The 18,785-nt window shown below is 40.0% G+C and overlaps 1 protein-coding gene across 2 annotated transcripts in view; it reads left to right on the plus strand.

Moving 5' to 3' along the window:
• LOC108025970 (protein amalgam) overlaps window positions 1–18,785 on the plus strand; it is a 591,701-nt gene that overhangs the window by 159,661 nt on the left and 413,255 nt on the right. For both annotated transcript variants that reach the window (XR_007765681.1, XM_050890374.1), the window contains exon 3: window positions 1,362–1,480. Coding sequence is in view for 1 of the 2 variants with exons in the window: in XM_050890374.1 (XP_050746331.1) it covers window positions 1,362–1,480 (119 nt within the window). In the remaining variant the exon portion in view is untranslated. The remainder of the gene's footprint in view (window positions 1–1,361; window positions 1,481–18,785) is intronic.

Raw genomic sequence — 18,785 nt, forward strand, 5'->3', positions numbered from 1 at the left:
CAGTAACAGCAAATGGCCGGCCGCTCACCAGGTACGCGGCGATTCCTCGTAATAACGGCGCGGCGAAGAGCGGTTGGAGAGGAATAGAGTTTGGAGATCAAGCTGGTTGGTTGAAGTAGAAGAGAGTTTGATGGAGAACAAGCGAGTTTGGAGATCAAGGATAGAGGACGTGAGGGTTTAGAGACCAAGGATGGAGAACGTGAGAGTTTAGAGACCAATGAAGGAGAATGAGAGAGGTTGGAAATCAAAGATGATGACACATCTCAACAGTGGAGCGGCACACATGCTATCCACGTACATCACGGGTTGGATGCTGCGCATAAAGGACAAGTGGGTCAAACTGGAGCCATAGATTTTGGACCCGGAGCGGAGAAATTCCACGTGGAGTCAAACCATCATCCAAAACAAGTGGAGTCGTCGGAAGCAGCGCCGTGGGAGCCTACAAGGAAGAAAATCGCAACGTTGAAACGTTCGAGATTGGTGTACCAGGAATCTTCGAGGACCAGAGGGCTTCACACGCCTACGAAATCCTGATGTTACGCCTGGAGAGTATGTCATCGTTTGAACAGTGAAGGCCCGTGACGAGAAATCGTGAGCTCGGGGACAAGCCTGTCTAAGCCCAGTGAGCCTCGCTCGTCAGGTAAAATTGAGCAGGTCCTGGCACGATCAACAAGAAGGGAGAGCGGTCGATCAGTACGGTCTCGAGTGGAGTTTTCCAGGAGTGGCAACGGTTACGACTCGTAAAGTCAGAGCGGCATATGCCCGAGATCCCGAGTACCAGAAGCCTCACTACGTCCAGCCACGCAACCAGAAGCAGTAAGCAGGACATCGCCATCATTACGCCAGCCACCACATCGGGACAGTTACGCCAGACAGGTCGAACCCAGCGGAAGCTACAGGACTGGAGCACCAAGTCAACGAGTCGAGAACGTCCAGATAACCAGAACCGTCGAAGACACCAAGGGACACAAGTGGCAATATCAAGGCCATCTGAGTTACAAAGTCGTCTGTAATTATACCCTCAATAAACCCTTTACGAACCCGGGAATTCTGTGCTTTTTCACTGAGCTACTGGGCGGTCACGTTTATATAAATTTGGTGGGACGAACACACACAATATACTGAGCTAGCCTAACGAATAGTAGCGAGCAGAATGTTCTAAATCTGCTCGAAAAATGGATTCTTTTGAGAACAAAGTTTGGTATTTCTAAGGCCGACATCTAAATTCACATATTTTCAGGTTTTTTTTTTCAAAGTAGCCAATGTAAAGCGGTAAAACCAAATAGCATTGCACATATACCAGTTTGCTCAAATAAGGATCCAAAATATTGTAATATAAATATTTCATCACTATTTTTTAGGTAACAGCGAGTCAGATGAAATAAGTCCATCTTTTTTGGCGAAGTTGAATAACATTACAATACCAATAGGACGTGACATATCATTCACCTGTGTTGTTGACAATTTGGGCCAATATCGGGTAAGTCAAAACATATCGCAGTACAATGGTGGCGGCTAAGTAAAATATAAAGAAAATTTTGTTTAAAAATAAATAGATAAATATATTTTTTTAAAATGCTTTTAAAACGTCTTATAAGTGAAAACTCATTGGAAATATTTTTAATTTCAAAAGTGATTTCACATGGGACCAGACACTTACATGCGTATATAGAAACAAGTAAAACCTTGAGTGTCGTCTAAAAATTTCCACTTGGCACTTGTGAAAAATCCGACATCCCATACATATTTCTATTTTCATTTGCTCTTCACTCGCGCACGCTGGCATTTCACTTCGTATTCACAAGGTGATTAACAAGTGAAACTTTTTTTTTCTGAACTGAATGGTAAAAACATACATACGTATGTGTGCAGAAAAGAACGCACAAGTTCTGTCCCGCGCGGTTTTAGCAATCATAGTATCAGTGAAGATAAGGAAAAATTTGTATAAATAATTCTCTTGTATGTCAATTAAGTAAAATTTATTTCCTTCGAAATTACTTAATTTGTGTACAGATTTTTTACCTTTTGCAAATTATTTATAATTTCATTTATGTTGTTTACATGGGTCACAAATTTAATACATATATGTAATTTTATCTCTATCTTAGAAATAATTGGTGAAATAAACATTTTTGAAAAGTTCTATATATAAAAAAAAAAGAGTTGGTATTTCGAAAAAAATCAAAAACTATTCACTAAGAATATAAAAAATTATCAAATGTATTATGAGTTTAGCTTTGTTTTATATTACCAAGACTTAAAAAAAATTAATTGGTGTGGGAGAAAAAACGGTGTGTAAGAGTCAAAATTTGGAAAATCATCACCTATCACCTCACCGCCTCAACTGTCAAAATCAGAAGCTTAGTTCAAAAGTAAAAAGCAAAACAAGGGGGGGCTCCTCTCGAAACAAAAATGTTATTTTTAAGAGTACTGAAATTCTTGACGATATTAAACAACTCAATATAAAAAACATTAGTTCTACCACTTTTGGAAAAACTAACCAGTTTGGCGAAAAAACAGCTATAAATAGTCTGTGTTTTTGTTTGATAGAACTGTCTGCATTATGTAGGATAGTCAATAAGTAATCGCCATTTCTTCTTTTCTAGAATCAAATGTGATTTTTTTGGTACCAATAAAAATGAGCTATTGTAATGAGTTCTTGGACTTGTGCATAAATTTAATCTTTTGGACTATGAGGACTTATGTAATTCTTTATGTATCCGTGAATCTTAGTTTTTGCTTATAAAAATTGTTTGTTGTTGCCGATTCGATTCCTATTGCGAATGCACCGCGTATGGAATTGTGGCAGAACATTTTTAGAAGTTGGCTTTAGACAGATTTTTCCCTGTTTTCTAAATCTGTTTTTAGTTTTTTTTTGTCTAAATCTGTTTAACTGAATCATAGTTTGAAAGTGGTTCAAATTTTAAGATGGTTATATTGAAAACCTTTTCTATATTTATTGTATTTATAAATCCTAAAAATGAGTTTTTGACTGGTACTTGCTATATTAAAAATCGGCAGAATTTCGTGGTTCGGAATTTCTTAGTTGCTCGAACTTTTGCTATATTGATAAATATTCGAATGTGTTTTGGCTGAGATTAATTTTGTAAATTTTCATGTTTTTACTACTGAGCACATAAAGGTTGTTTGGAGTTTCCCGGAGTGTTTTGGGGTAGTCTAACATTGGTGTTATAATAACAATTATTATACCCGCTACTTGTAGAATAAAGGGGTCTACTAGATTCGTCGGAAAGTACGTAACAGGCAGAAGGAAGTTTTTCTACCTCATAAAATATATATGTTCTTGATCAGGATCACTAGCCGAGAAGATCTTGCCATGCCGTCTGTTCGTATGAACGCTGAGATCTTGGAAACTATAAGAGCTAAAAAAATTCTTACTGAAATACATTTTCAAGCTTTTTGTAAATGGGCTTTGTTGTTATTGAGTGACTCTCTAAATTTGGACTTTCGACTCCAGTCTTTGATCCCGAAATCTGAACATATTGAATTGTGGGAACGTACCGATAGTCAGAACAGCAGCTCGTGTTAATTATTTAGTTCATATTAATGAACGCATTAAAACCGACATTTAAATTTGAGTTTTTAATATGCCTTTGGTATATGAAATACTTACTTTGCCATTCTTTGATATATTTCTTGTTGCTGCGTTACCACTTAAAAATTTAGGAATTAGTGTTAAGACTACAACTGAACGCATCGGACCCCTAGAAAATACAACAAAGAAAGTACAGACCACTTAACATTCAGGAAATAAATGTTTTATTCCACAATATATCTTTGGTCCTTGTCGCTAGATTTAGTTACTGTTTAGCATGGATCAGCTCAAACTGTTGAGGGCAGCGGCGTCGCAAAATCCACGTGTGGTATCAAAATGGGAGCTTGATGAAATATATGTGTCATTGGATAGGCTCAAAAACGTTTGGAAGGAATTCGAATTCACTAGCGACAAAACGGCCCTTTTTGACGAAGAGGAGGGTGAGTGGATCAAGCCATCGAAAACGAAAAGAAGGAGGGCAAGTACTTGCAGGCGAGCACACTATTTCGCAACCTCATTCGCACCTGTGAAGAAGCTCAGGAGAATGACAGAGAAGGCAACTTTAGACAATCCTGCAACCCTGACGAGACCTCATCAATGATATGAAGAGAAGAAAACGAAAACCTAGTTCGTCTTCTGGAACAATAACAGCTGCTGAATGAGCAACAAGCCATGCTTTTGAGGGCAAACTCAGCAACAACGGTAATGCATAACAAACTGCAAAAATCCACATCAAGCTATTCACTGGCGAGTACAAGTAGTGGCCAGCCTTCAAGAACATATTCTAGGGCACAATCCATAGCAATCAGCACTTGACAGCAATACAAAATTTGCACTACTTAAAACGTACATCACTGACGATTCGCCATATGTCAATAACGAATGCAGTTTAAGAGGCTGCTTGGACTTGCCTGATTGATCGTTACAATAGACCACGTCACATTTTTAACACTCTGCTGAAGACATTTGTAGACATTCCTTCGACCGTTAGAGTATATGTAGCAGTTCTGCGCAGGGTGACGGACGGAGCCACCAAAATTTTACGTGGCCTGGATGCAGCAGGGAATTATCTTCTCAATATTTTAGACCGACTTTGCGAGGCATTTGATCTCAGCAAAAGTGAGTCAGACATAGACTCTAAGGTCAAAACACAACATGGCAAGGCAAAGCGATAAGCACACGTTTTAGTATCGATGGCAGCAACCTCTTGATACTCTTGTGTAAAGTGTAAGCCCAAGGAGCACAAGATATACGCCAACTCACAGTTTGGTGAATAGTCAGTCGAGCAAAGACGCATATTTGTTAAGGCCAAATACCTTTGTTTTAACTGCCTTAAGCCTGGGCATGTGTCGCGAAAGTTTGAGTCCAAATTCACATGTAAGGTTTGCCACAATGGCACCCCTCTCTGCTAAACGCAAAAGAAGCACACACTACATGCCATGTTCTTTTGAACAGTGTTACGGAATGGTCGTAAATCTCCTAGCGGTGCGTTCAAGCACTCGAACTGGCCCGCTCGCCGTCACGAATCTTGATGTCAGGAATTTCGTCTATCAAGGCTGAGACAACTAGAGGCTGCAGCACACTGGACTTGCGTTCAAGGATCTCAGATCACATAATGAATATACGTGCCCACGTACCCAGCAAAATGACCCCCATATTGGTAAGATATGATATCGCCGCCTCAGCGTTCAAGGCATTCGCTGGATTTGAACTTGCGCATTCTGACTATCAGTTGTTGGCGCCAGTCGATATACACCTCGCCAGTGACTACGCTATTGACACTGACCCATCTCTACAGAGCTTTAGGGAACTCGAGGATGTCAACCAGTAATTTCATGGAAAACCAGATGACAATCAAGTTGAACAGCACTTTGTCAAAACACACAATAGAGACTCTGTGGGGCGTTACATCGTCGAACTTGCGTTCAAAAACTCCAAGGAACAGTTTTCAGATACATTGCAGGGAGCACTCACAAGATTCAGGAGTGTAGAACGCCGCTTGTAGGAAGACCCCAATCTGCACTCACAGTACTTGCAATTCATGCGGGATTATCTTAAGTTAGGCCACATGCGAGAACTATCCCCAGAAGTAATTAACAAACGGCCAAGCTTTTAATTGACCACACATGACCATGTAATCACTCAAATGTTACATGGCACATCTTGCGCACCATTTCTGGCAGGAAGGGTACGGGTTCAGTTAGACCTAAAAGAGCAGTTTTATGTGGACGACGTACTGACATATACCGAGTAGGAGCTCATTCACAATCAAAATAAGTTGATACAATTAATGAAATGTGCAGGCATGGAACTTTTGTAAATGGGCATCAAACGGCAAGTACTGTCAGATGTGGCACGCATCTTTGACCCGCGGGGTATTCTTTCGCCAGTGGTTGTGCAGTTGAAAATTCTGTTCCAAGAATTGTGGCTGCTCGATCTCTGCAAGGACACGGATCTTCCTCCGAAAAGTGCGGATTGGTGAAACAAATGCCTCAACGACCTACACATACTTCGAGATCTTCGCCTGCCACGGTTTGTCTCAAACAATAAAGATCACATCGAACTGGATTTTCAGATGTCTCCATCAAGGCATATTCCGCAGTCATCTATAGCAGATATGTGCAAGCAGATGGCACCGTATTTGTTTCGCTTATAGCAGGAAAAACCAGAGTTGCTACCGCATCTCGAGCTGTGTGGCGATTTGATCCTGAGCCGCCTGTTCTTATCAGTTAAGGATGCGCTACAACACAATGAAATTGAATTACATGCATGGTGCTAGTCAAACATAGTCCTGTCTTGGCATTCACATCCACCATCGAAGCTTGAAAGCTTGTTGCTAATAGAACGTCAGAAATACTTGAAGCCTTACCGCGCAAGGTATGGCATCACGTAAAAACAAAGTAGAATCCGGCGATGTGGCACAGTCTGCTTGCTTCAGAACTCCTCCATTTCGACTTACGAGTATGGTGGATGGGACCTCAATGGCTGCAAGATCCAGATGTGCTAACGGTAAAGTTTAGCTACTCAAGGTTTTGTTCTTGTATTTTAGAAAGCCATGGCAAAGAAGAAGTGAAATCCACCGCATTAACCACTCAGGAAGCCTGCTCATTGTCACCAATCGAAGCTTTGGTCACATATCGTCCTGGACAAAGCTCATACGCGTTGTAGCTAACGCTTGATCCAATAGACCAAGGCTAATAAAACTCTGACAAATGGAAAGTTACACTCCTTTAAAGAGATTGAGGCTGCTCGCATCCTTTGCCTGCAAGAGAGTCAGAAATGTTTAAAGGAGGAACTCAAGCTACTGACAGAAAAAAATCAACTTCAAAGCCGCTCACAGTTGGTAAAGCTTTCACCGATTACTCACAACTCACAGTTTCTAGCTGATGTAAGGCACCCTATACTGTTTCCGAAGTCGAACCGCCCAACAAAAATGATTTTGGAATATTATTTTTATGATCGTTGATGCACCTAATCTGATATGAAATCTGGTTTAAAACTGTTTAAAATTTTTCCGTCAACGTAAATTTATGGAGCACCAATTCATGGCCCATCTACCGCATTCGCCTTTCCCTTCAATCACTCAGGCTGTGATTACCCTGGACCATTTGTACTTAAGGAAAGGAGAGGACGTAATCCCCGTAGAACTAACGGCTACAGATGCCTTTTTATTTACCTTCTGACATCAGCCATACATTTGGAACTGGACACCGATCTTAGCAAAAACACATTTCTGGCACATCGTTGGCGTTTCATGTCCCTTCGAGGAAAGTTCTCACAGATCTTTAGCGATAATGGGACGAATTTTGTGGGTGCCAAACGGGCTTTAATTGAGATGCAGCAACTTTTATCTGCGCAGAAGCATCAACGCAATGTAACACAATCGCTGGCCAATGATGTAATTAAGTGGAGTTTTATACCTCCACATTCGCCAGGGAAGGGAGGGAAGTGGGAGTCATCGGTACGCTTCGTAAAATTGCATCTGCGTCACTCCATGGGACCTTTGTACAGATGCAAACCCTGATTGTTATGTTACAGACCTGATACTTATCTCACCTACTTGACAGCACTTGCAGTCAATGTACCAAGGGGTTAGAAAGCGCTGGCACCGGGAGTATTAAACATCCCTGCAGCAACTTCAAAAGTGGAGCGACGCATTGAAGCCGTTATTTAAATTTGAATTTGAAGAGGATATAAAGATTTCAGTCAGGAGTTTGCAACGCAGTGAAGGAATCGTTTCCGACCCCATCAGCGTCACTAGACGAGTCGATCTAGCCAACGCAAACTAGTCTCTCAGTTTTAAAGCTATCGGGCTGAAACTTTCCTTCTATTGCATGTAGTATATAAGTCGGAACCAGCCGGATCGGACAAATATATCTTATAGCTCCCATAGAAACTATCGGGGAAAAAATTATATCTTCGGTGTTTTTTAACATATACCTTTCTAAGCTTGGACTTAACATTTTTAAATTAGTTCTGATTTTTGAATTAAATTTTATCAAAATCGGACGACTATATCATATAGCCCTCATGGGAACAATCGGAAAATTAGTAGTGAAATAATATTGAAAATTATATCTTCGGTGTTTTTTAACTTATAACCTCCTACGCTTGGAAATAGTATTTTTATTTGGTTTTGAATTTCGAATTAAATTTTATTAAAATCGACTATATCAGATAGCTGTCATAGGAACGATCGGATAATTGGTGGGAAATAATATGAAACAAATTATAGCTTTGGGGCTTTTTGACATATTATCTTATAATTTTGGGAATATACATTTTTATATTTTTAAGAATTTCGAATTCAATTTAATAAAATTATTGATTATTTTTTACAACTGCAAGGGTATACAAACTTCGGCTTTCCGAAGTTAACTTCATTTCTTGTTTAACATATAACCTTCTAAGCCTAGAAGTAACATTTATTAATTAGTTCTGAATTTCGAATTAAATTTTATCAAAATCGGACGACTATATCATATAGCTGCCATATGAACGATCGGAAAATTAGTGGCAAAATATTATATATATAGGTGTTATAGGAACAATAGAAAAATTGGTTGAAAATAATATGAAGCAAATGAAAGCTTCGGTGGTTTTTGACATATTATCTTACTATATTGGGAATATCATTTTTTATATTTTTAAGGATTTTGAATTATATTTAATTGAAATTGGACGACTCTAACATTTAGTTGTCAAAGAAATGGTCAGAGAAATGATGAAATATTTTTTTGGAAGATCACTGATGCCAGCAACAATCCTTAAAAATTTACCATTACTAGCGTGCATTATTTCTTATAACTGCAAGGGTTTATTATTATTATGTATTTTAGCTCGCCGAAATTAACTTCCTTTCTTTTTTTATTATTATAAGAGTTTATTTTGGTGCTTACTTCATACATTCTTTCCATTGTTGCTATCTCCATTATTGTTATTATAGTTAAAATTCGGGCTTTTTTCACGATTATAATTTATTTTATTATAATAATATATATAATAAATACCTTTGTTTTTGTAATTAGCACGATGTTCTTGGTCTTATTAGGCAAATAATATTGAGTTTGCATTTTCAGTCATTACATTATAACTAAATTATAAGTACTTTAGATGGCTTCGTTCATTGTAGTGATTAGTTCAAAAAATTTGGCCATTGTGTTAATGGCTTCTTTGGTGCTGAATTTGTCAATACACGAAGTTTCCAAGAGCTTACGTAAATTACTTTTGTTGTCGACATTTCTAAAATTTTTCCTTTCTGTGTGGTTTTCGCGAATTTGCCTTTACTACATCGGTTATTTCACCAAATATGTATGTATTATTTGGGTACGTAACTTAATATATCTAAATAATACCTATCTTTGACAGCTAATAAATTCGAACGTAACTTAATTAATATTTTTATTTATTATTTTTAGAGTTTTTATGCACAAATACTCTTACCTCATTAATATATTTGAAAAGAATTTGTGCATGTTTTTTACTCTATCTCTCTGTTTTACCCAATTCTGGCTTACACATTTTTAGGACTTATCAAAAGTTTCTTTTCTTTCGGGAATATGGAGAGTTAATTGCTCAAGCAAGGATATAAGATCCGCCAAGTACTAAGTAATATATTAAAGAAGATATCAAAAAGTATACTTTGTAACGTTGTTTAAATGGAAAGCTCCTCGAATAATGCACATTTACACAGATGGCGGTCGATCAAAATTTTTATATAATTATAAGTGCAGTGGGTTCACATACCTTGTCGGATACCATCAGCGAACTTTCAAGCTCGTCGCAGCAAATGGTAAATCTCCAATATACATCTCGTCGCAGGAGTGCATTCAAACTTTATTACCACAACTTTCACAAATACCTATCACACAGGGGAAGTCCCATCGGAAATTCGAGATTTTTCCATGCACTTTTCCGTGCACGGGAAACGTTCCTTGGGAAATTCGCGATTTCTCCATGTACTTTCCCGTGCAAGGGACACGTCCCGCGGAAATCCCGTCGGAAATTTTCGATTTTTCCAGGGACTTTCCCGTGCAAGGGACAACTCCCAGGGGAATCCCGTCGGAAATTATTAAATTTAAAATACATACATATTAATTAACTTTTCACTATATTTTATTTAAATTGTATCATTTAAATTTTCTGTAAAAGTAGAATTATTATTGAGAAGTCAATTTTTTTGGATAATTTGTTTTTAATATTTATCTTTGCTTTTCGGTCAGGGTCCTCGAATCCCTGTCCAACGCTCTTGAAAAAATTAAGGCATGTTCTTGAATATTTATATATTTACGTTATCAAACGGCTTAAAAACCTTTGAGGGATTTCATCACGCCACTTTCGGTTAACGGAACCAGAATTAAAAAATCTCAAAAAGGGAAGTTCTTTATACGTGGATCAACGTACAACATCTTCAACTTAAGGAAGCACATACCTGACTTGATTTATTTATTTTTTTTAATTATCACTTTTATTAATAAATTCAAATGTGTCGCAGCGAACAAATTTAAACAGCCCTTGCTCCTCTTTTCATAACTCAAACAGAATGCCAGGTCTTCGGCATCGGCCGAATTTTGCTCTCTGAGAGCCGAGGGCAGGCAGATTATAAGACCCAGAAAGAGAGGGTAATTTTCGAAGCTCTCCCTCTCTTTTTTGCCGAAATGCTTTCGTCGGAAGTCTTCTACGCTGCTCCAATTTCTCTGCTGGCGTTGACAGCAGCATACAGTTTTGGGCAGAAAAAAAACAAAACAGCTTTTTGCGCTCGGACATGTCCCGGCGACGGCATTCAGTCATCAACCACAAAAAGCCCAATATGCAACACATATAGACTAATTCGTTATTACTTTGCTGCCTTGCCTCGTTCTTTACATGCTCTTTGGTTGTTTCGGACTATTTGCAGGCATTGTTTCGCTACAAGCAGCATTGCATTGGCATTTTCTTGTTAAAAATAACCTAAAAAAGGGAAGTTGCTGGTAAGAATGAGTGGAAGTCGAAAACCTATTGGTGGAACCAACTCAGAGCAGGTGGACGCATTCTATAAACTCCCCCTAATGCTTGCGAAATGAGATGTCGCTGAAGTATTTTAAATGGATAAATTAAAAAGGCGTTCGAGTTGCAACAACAATTATAGCAGTGTATATTGAATTGAAATTGAGGAGTTAGAGTAATTATGTGTATCAGAAAAGGCTTTTTTAATGTTAAACTGCAATTGTTCTGATTGGGAACAAAATCATTCTACTTTTGCAAATAATTTAATTCTTCAACAAGCCACGGCAAACTACCATATTTGAAACTCCCAAAATCGACGGCAACTCGAGCTAAAAAATGTTATAGATTTACTTACACACAGCGATAACTCGTTATCCAATGTTAGGAAATTAAACCATTTGTTGTCCTATTTAGGAAAAGAAACGTTAGGCACAATAAAGGCTTACCAGATCACTAAAGCAAATTACTCAAAGGCCCATGCGGCCTTGATTAGGGCTTATGATAATCCGTGTTTGATATATTTTAAAAGTATACCTCGATTGTTTGTAACGGAAGCGCCATCCGCTGCAGCGTTACGATCTCTCATCGACACCGTAGTTATTTTTTATGAATTTCTTATCTTGCTCGGCAACGGGAAAATCATAGCCAATGCAATGATAATTCTCATTGTCATGACTAGAGTAGATCCCAAAACGCGGTCGCGATGGGAAGAACAACTTAATTACGATTCCATTCCGTTTTACTTATAGTCAATCGGGGCTAGCAGTATCCTGACCTACCAGAGAACACAGCTTAAAATGTCACTTATGTAAGTCAGATGAAATTTTGTAAAAGCTCAGTTCAAATTTGTAAAGAGCATGATCTCTGCATTAATTGCCTAAGCAGCTTGCCAATCATCTCGTTGTCGAATTTGTACAAAATTTCAACATTTCATTTCAATATCGGTATATCTCGACGTGTCAAGTTACGTTTAGTTATCTTTTGCCGCCGCCTCCTGACAATCAAAAGCCCTCACCTTGCTTATTCAACCTATACCTCGTCGGCACTCATCGGGTTTCGAAGGCAGCCAGGAGACAAGCTGTGCGCTAGAATTTTGGTAGACTCGGGGTCTACTTTGAAAAGCAGGGTGTCGTCCTGAAGCAATTGCAATCTCTTTTGATTGAATTCCAAATGTTATCTTCCTAGCAGACCCTAACTTTAACAAACCCTAAAGCGTAGATAATCGCTGATCGGCACATACTTGTTTTTTGACTTGCTTAGGGAAGGACCAATACGTCACAGGCACTCAGGTCCAACCCTACGTGATACTGTCTTTGGCTGGGTAGCGTCGGAAAATTTTGAACAAAATACAGCTGCACGGTTAAAGTCAACTATACTGCCTTGCCTGTACGGCACGTTGCCAAAAATTCAGACTCCAAAAACTCACAAAGTCTGCAGTCTTTAGCAAAATGTATAGACATGTTGAATAAAATTGGGCATATAGAAGGTTTCAGTTAATCACATGGGGTGAAATCCCTCAAGACCCTTTAAAAACTTATGGTCCAACCACCGTTACGTATGGTACGGTCAAAGATCTCATTTCGTCACCTTGGTTCGAAGGCTTTTAATTAGTATAATTCTCCTTGAATGGTTGCTGTGCTACATTTAGTCGAAGGCTCTTCGGCCTACGTGAAGGTCGTAATAATAACACACCTTTATTTTGTTTTATATACGGCAGGACCTGGAAACTATAGAACGATAGCTTTTTATCAGCTGCACACCTCTGGGTTTCCTTTTTCTGTCCTTGCGCAAGCAGCCATTTTGCCATTACCCAGTTCTTACCAAAGGCTGAACTAATTTACAAACATTAAAACTTGCAAAAATCGCACATTACCCTTGGAGCAAAATAGTGGGAAATGATAAAAGGCGAAGTTGTTCTGTTCACTCCAATCTGTGTGCCGCTCGTGGTTCGTTGCAGGGCAGGTATAAAAATGTAATATCGTAACTAACATATTATTCACTTATAGCAGGTCACCTATAAGCTCAAAACATCCTTGTACTATATTAAGAAGATCTGTAGAAAGACAGTGGTATCATTCTTGAATTTAAAAGCTCTTGGAATAAATGCACAATTTAGGCAGAAGACGCCTTAGCAATGTTTTTAAGAGGTCAGGTGGGTTCGTGAAATTGCATTTTCTTTCGTGCTCCCTGAGACACTGTGGGCGTTAGAAAGGGCGTGTCAAGTCCACGTAGCAAAATTGCAGTGCAACTAAAGTTAACGAATCTATATCTAAGGTTACAGTTTTCTTTCTTTGATTACTTGAGAGATACCATAGTGCAAACTTACGATTTTTTTTAAGTTCTTGGGCGGTTTAACGGGTATAAGAGGGGGTGGCTTTTATCGGGTGCTCCACACCGTCGAGTTCCTCGACTATCGACTATTCAGCTTAAAAGCCTCTCAATGTACGGTAGCATTAGAGCTGCATGCGCTACAGTCTACAGTTCCGAGGTCTGTGCGAGATCTCATCATTTATACGGACAGACGGACATGGCTAGATCAGCCGGCATGTGATCCTGATCAATAATATTTAAATTTCATGAGGTCGGAAACGCTTCCTATATTATTATACTTAAAATGTTCAGTGGGACGAAGCAGATTCTAAGAATATTCAATCTGCGTGGCAGAGTTTATTTCGTCAATATCTTCTTTTCAATCGTTAAACAAATGTTGCTATTGCCGAAGCCAGAATCTAATCTGTCTTCATGTTCATGTATACTACACATGAACACGCACAAATCGGAAACACACTGTGCATTTAATTTTAAATATATAAAAGCCCAACGGCCACCACATTTTCAAGTACATTGGTAATATGATCACCCAGCAGACAACTGTCGCTGTGTTGGCGTGTTTCACACACAGGCCGACTTACTTGAATACGATTAATATGTCGTGCGCTCTTCATATCCCCTGTTGCTTAAATAGAAAATTAACATATTTGCATAAAACTATCTAAAAAGACTAAAAAAATGCTGTAACAAGTGTGGAAAACCAGAAAAAATTAGAAAACTGCAAATGGAATAAGAGCGGCTGAAAAACTAAAAAACGGCAACCGAAAACATACAAATCGGAAAAATAAAATCAACAAAAGAGTAGGAGGCTGCCCCTTATGCCAGCGAAAAAGCATCAGCAAGCCAACCGGCGACGATTAGCTGATAGAGCCAAACATCTACAAATTTTCAAATCAAACAATATAAAAAAAAGAAGGAAGAACGCTGTAGTCGAGAGCCTCGATCCTGCGCAGGGCAAGTTTGTTTCCCCCACTTAAATGCCCACAATCCGAGAAAATCTGTGGCGCCTACAGTTTTTATGATAGAACATATATTTTAACTGAAATGTATTTGTTTCATCAATACCTCGTTTAACCCAAAAATATTCCCAACAACCACCCAAAACTGCGGTGGCAATGCTAGAAACCTTTTTTTTTTTGCTAACACATATTTGTCCCATTAATACACATCAATTGACCCAAAAAATGTATGCCACGCCCACTCTAACACCTGCGTGACCATTGGCTTTGGGTGTTCTTACGGCATTTAAGATGTGTTTCACGTTATTTGATTTGCAGTACTTCTCGAAGTCTTTGGATGTAAGAGCTGTTCTACGATCGGTAACAATGCGGTCTGGTGAGCTTGGTAAATGCATCGACTATCACGAGAATATGTTTGTTTCTCTTGGAACTCTTCGGAAATAGCCCCAGGTGGTCCATGTGTATCGTGGAAAATGGAATCGGCTTGATGTCATCGTAGTGGTATTGACCTTCCTGACGTCCACCTGGTGTTTTAAAAAACGCACAGCCTACACATGACACATAGCCTTTGACATAGTTTCGCATTCAAGGAAACCAAAACAGATTTGGAACTCGTGCCATTCTCTTATCTGTACTTATATGTGTGGTATCAAAATGGAAGCTTGCTGAAATATATGTGTCATTGGATAGGCTCAAAAACGTTTGGAAGGAATTCGAATTCACTAGCGACAAAACGGCCCTTTTTGACGAAGAGGAGGGTGAGTGGATCAAGCCATCGAAAACGAAAAGAAGGAGGGCAAGTACTTGCAGGCGAGCACACTATTTCGCAACCACATTCGCACCTGTGAAGAAGCTCAGGAGAATGACAGAGAAGGCAACTTTAGACAATCCTGCAACCCTTACGAGACCTCATCAATGATATGAAGAGAAGAAAACGAAAACCTAGTTCGTCTTCTGGAACAATAACAGCTGCTGAATGAGCGTTTGGATGAGCAACAAGCCATGCTTTTGAGGGCAAACTCAGCAACAACGGTAATGCATAACAAACTGCAAAAATCCACATCAAGCTATTCACTGGCGAGTACAAGGAGTGGCCAGCCTTCAAGAACATATTCCAGGGCACAATCCATAGCAATCAGCACTTGACAGCAATACAAAATTTGCACTACTTAAAACGTACATCACTGACGATTCGCCATATGTCAATAACGAATGCAGTTTAAGAGGCTGCTTGGACTTGCCTGATTGATCGTTACAATAGACCACGTCACATTGTTAACACTCTGCTGAAGACATTTGTAGACATTCCTTCGACCGTTAGAGTATATGTAGCAGTTCTGCGCAGGGTGACGGACGGAGCCACCAAAATTTTACGTGGCCTGGATGCAGCAGGGAATTATCTTCTCAATATTTTAGACCGACTTTGCGAGGCATTTGATCTCAGCAAAAGTGAGTCAGACATAGACTCTAAGGTCAAAACACAACATGGCAGGGCAAAGCGATAAGCACACGTTTTAGTATCGATGGCAGCAACCTCTTGATACTCTTGTGTAAAGTGTAAGCCCAAGGAGCACAAGATATACGCCTACTCACAGTTTGGTGAATAGTCAGTCGAGCAAAGACGCATATTTGTTAAGGCCAAATACCTTTGTTTTAACTGCCTTAAGCCTGGGCATGTGTCGCGAAAGTTTGAGTCCAAATTCACATGTAAGGTTTGCCACAATGGCACCCCTCTCTGCTAAACGCAAAAGAAGCACACACTACATGCCATGTTCTTTTGAACAGTGTTACGGAATGGTCGTAAATCTCCTAGCGGTGCGTTCAAGCACTCGAACTGGCCCGCTCGCCGTCACGAATCTTGATGTCAGGAATTTCGTCTATCAAGGCTGAGACAACTAGAGGCTGCAGCACACTGGACTTGCGTTCAAGAATCTCAGATCACATAATGAAGATACGTGCCCACGTACCCAGCAAAATGACCCCCATATTGGTAAGATATGATATCGCCGCCTCAGCGTTCAAGGCATTCGCTGGATTTGAACTTGCGCATTCTGACTATCAGTTGTTGGCGCCAGTCGATATACACCTCGCCAGTGACTACGCTATTGACACTGACCCATCTCTACAGAGCTTTAGGGAACTCGAGGATGTCAACCAGTAATTTCATGGAAAACCAGATGACAATCAAGTTGAACAGCACTTTGTCAAAACACACAATAGAGACTCTGTGGGGCGTTACATCGTCGAACTTGCGTTCAAAAACTCCAAGGAACAGTTTTCAGATACATTGCAGGGAGCACTAACAAGATTCAGGAGTATAGAACGCCGCTTGTAGGAAGACCCCAATCTGCACTCACAGTACTTGCAATTCATGCGGGATTATCTTAAGTTAGGCCACATGCGAGAACTATCCCCAGAAGTAATTAACAAACGGCCAAACTTTTAGTTGACCACTCATGACCATGTAATCACCCAAATGTTACATGGCACATCTTGCGCACCATTTCTGGCAGGAAGGATACGGGTTCAGTTAGACCTAAAGGAGCAGTTTTATGTGGACGACGTACTGACATATACCGAGTAGGAGCTCATTCACAATCAAAATAAGTTGATACAATTAATGAAATGTGCAGGCATGGAACTTTGTAAATGGGCATCAAACGGCAAGTACTGTCAGATGTGGCACGCATCTTTGACCCGCGGGGTATTCTTTCGCCAGTGGTTGTGCAGTTGAAAATTCTGTTCCAAGAATTGTGGCTGCTCGATCTCTGCAAGGACACGGATCTTCCTCCGAAAAGTGCGGATTGGTGAAACAAATGCCTCAACGACCTACACATACTTCGAGATCTTCGCCTGCCACGGTTTGTCTCAAACAATAAAGATCACATCGAACTGGATTTTCAGATGTCTCCATCAAGGCATATTCCGCAGTCATCTATAGCAGATATGTGCAAGCAGATGGCACCGTATTTGTTTCGCTTATAGCAGGAAAAACCAGAGTTGCTACCGCATCTCGAGCTGTGTGGCGATTTGATCCTGAGCCGCCTGTTCTTATCAGTTAAGGATGCGCTACAACACAATGAAATTGAATTACATGCATGGTGCTAGTCAAACATAGTCCTGTCTTGGCATTCACATCCACCATCGAAGCTTGAAAGCTTGTTGCTAATAGAACGTCAGAAATACTTGAAGCCTTACCGCGCAAGGTATGGCATCACGTAAAAACAAAGTAGAATCCGGCGATGTGGCACAGTCTGCTTGCTTCAGAACTCCTCCATTTCGACTTACGAGTATGGTGGATGGGACCTCAATGGCTGCAAGATCCAGATGTGCTAACGGTAAAGTTTAGCTACTCAAGGTTTTGTTCTTGTATTTTAGAAAGCCATGGCAAAGAAGAAGTGAAATCCACCGCATTAACCACTCAGGAAGCCTGCTCATTGTCACCAATCGAAGCTTTGGTCACATATCGTCCTGGACAAAGCTCATACGCGTTGTAGCTAACGCTTGATCCAATAGACCAAGGCTAATAAAACTCTGACAAATGGAAAGTTACACTCCTTTAAAGAGATTGAGGCTGCTCGCATCCTTTGCCTGCAAGAGAGTCAGAAATGTTTAAAGGAGGAACTCAAGCTACTGACAGAAAAAAATCAACTTCAAAGCCGCTCACAGTTGGTAAAGCTTTCACCGATTACTCACAACTCACAGTTTCTAGCTGATGTAAGGCACCCTATACTGTTTCCGAAGTCGAACCGCCCAACAAAAATGATTTTGGAATATTATTTTTATGATCGTTGATGCACCTAATCTGATATGAAATCTGGTTTAAAACTGTTTAAAATTTTTCCGTCAACGTAAATTTATGGAGCACCAATTCATGGCCCATCTACCGCATTCGCCTTTCCCTTCAATCACTCAGGCTGTGATTACCCTGGACCATTTGTACTTAAGGAAAGGAGAGGACGTAATCCCCGTAGAACTAACGGCTACAGATGCCTTTTTATTTACCTTCTGACATCAGCCATACATTTGGAACTGGACACCGATCTTAGCAAAAACACATTTCTGGCACATCGTTGGCGTTTCATGTCCCTTCGAGGAAAGTTCTCACAGATCTTTAGCGATAATGGGACGAATTTTGTGGGTGCCAAACGGGCTTTAATTGAGATGCAGCAACTTTTATCTGCGCAGAAGCATCAACGCAATGTAACACAATCGCTGGCCAATGATGTAATTAAGTGGAGTTTTATACCTCCACATTCGCCAGGGAAGGGAGGGAAGTGGGAGTCATCGGTACGCTTCGTAAAATTGCATCTGCGTCACTCCATGGGACCTTTGTACAGATGCAAACCCTGATTGTTATGTTACAGACCTGATACTTATCTCACCTACTTGACAGCACTTGCAGTCAATGTACCAAGGGGTTAGAAAGCGCTGGCACCGGGAGTATTAAACAT

The sequence above is a fragment of the Drosophila biarmipes genome, unplaced genomic scaffold, assembly GCF_025231255.1.
Source record: "Drosophila biarmipes strain raj3 unplaced genomic scaffold, RU_DBia_V1.1 ptg000024l, whole genome shotgun sequence".
NCBI lineage: Eukaryota > Metazoa > Arthropoda > Insecta > Diptera > Drosophilidae > Drosophila > Drosophila biarmipes.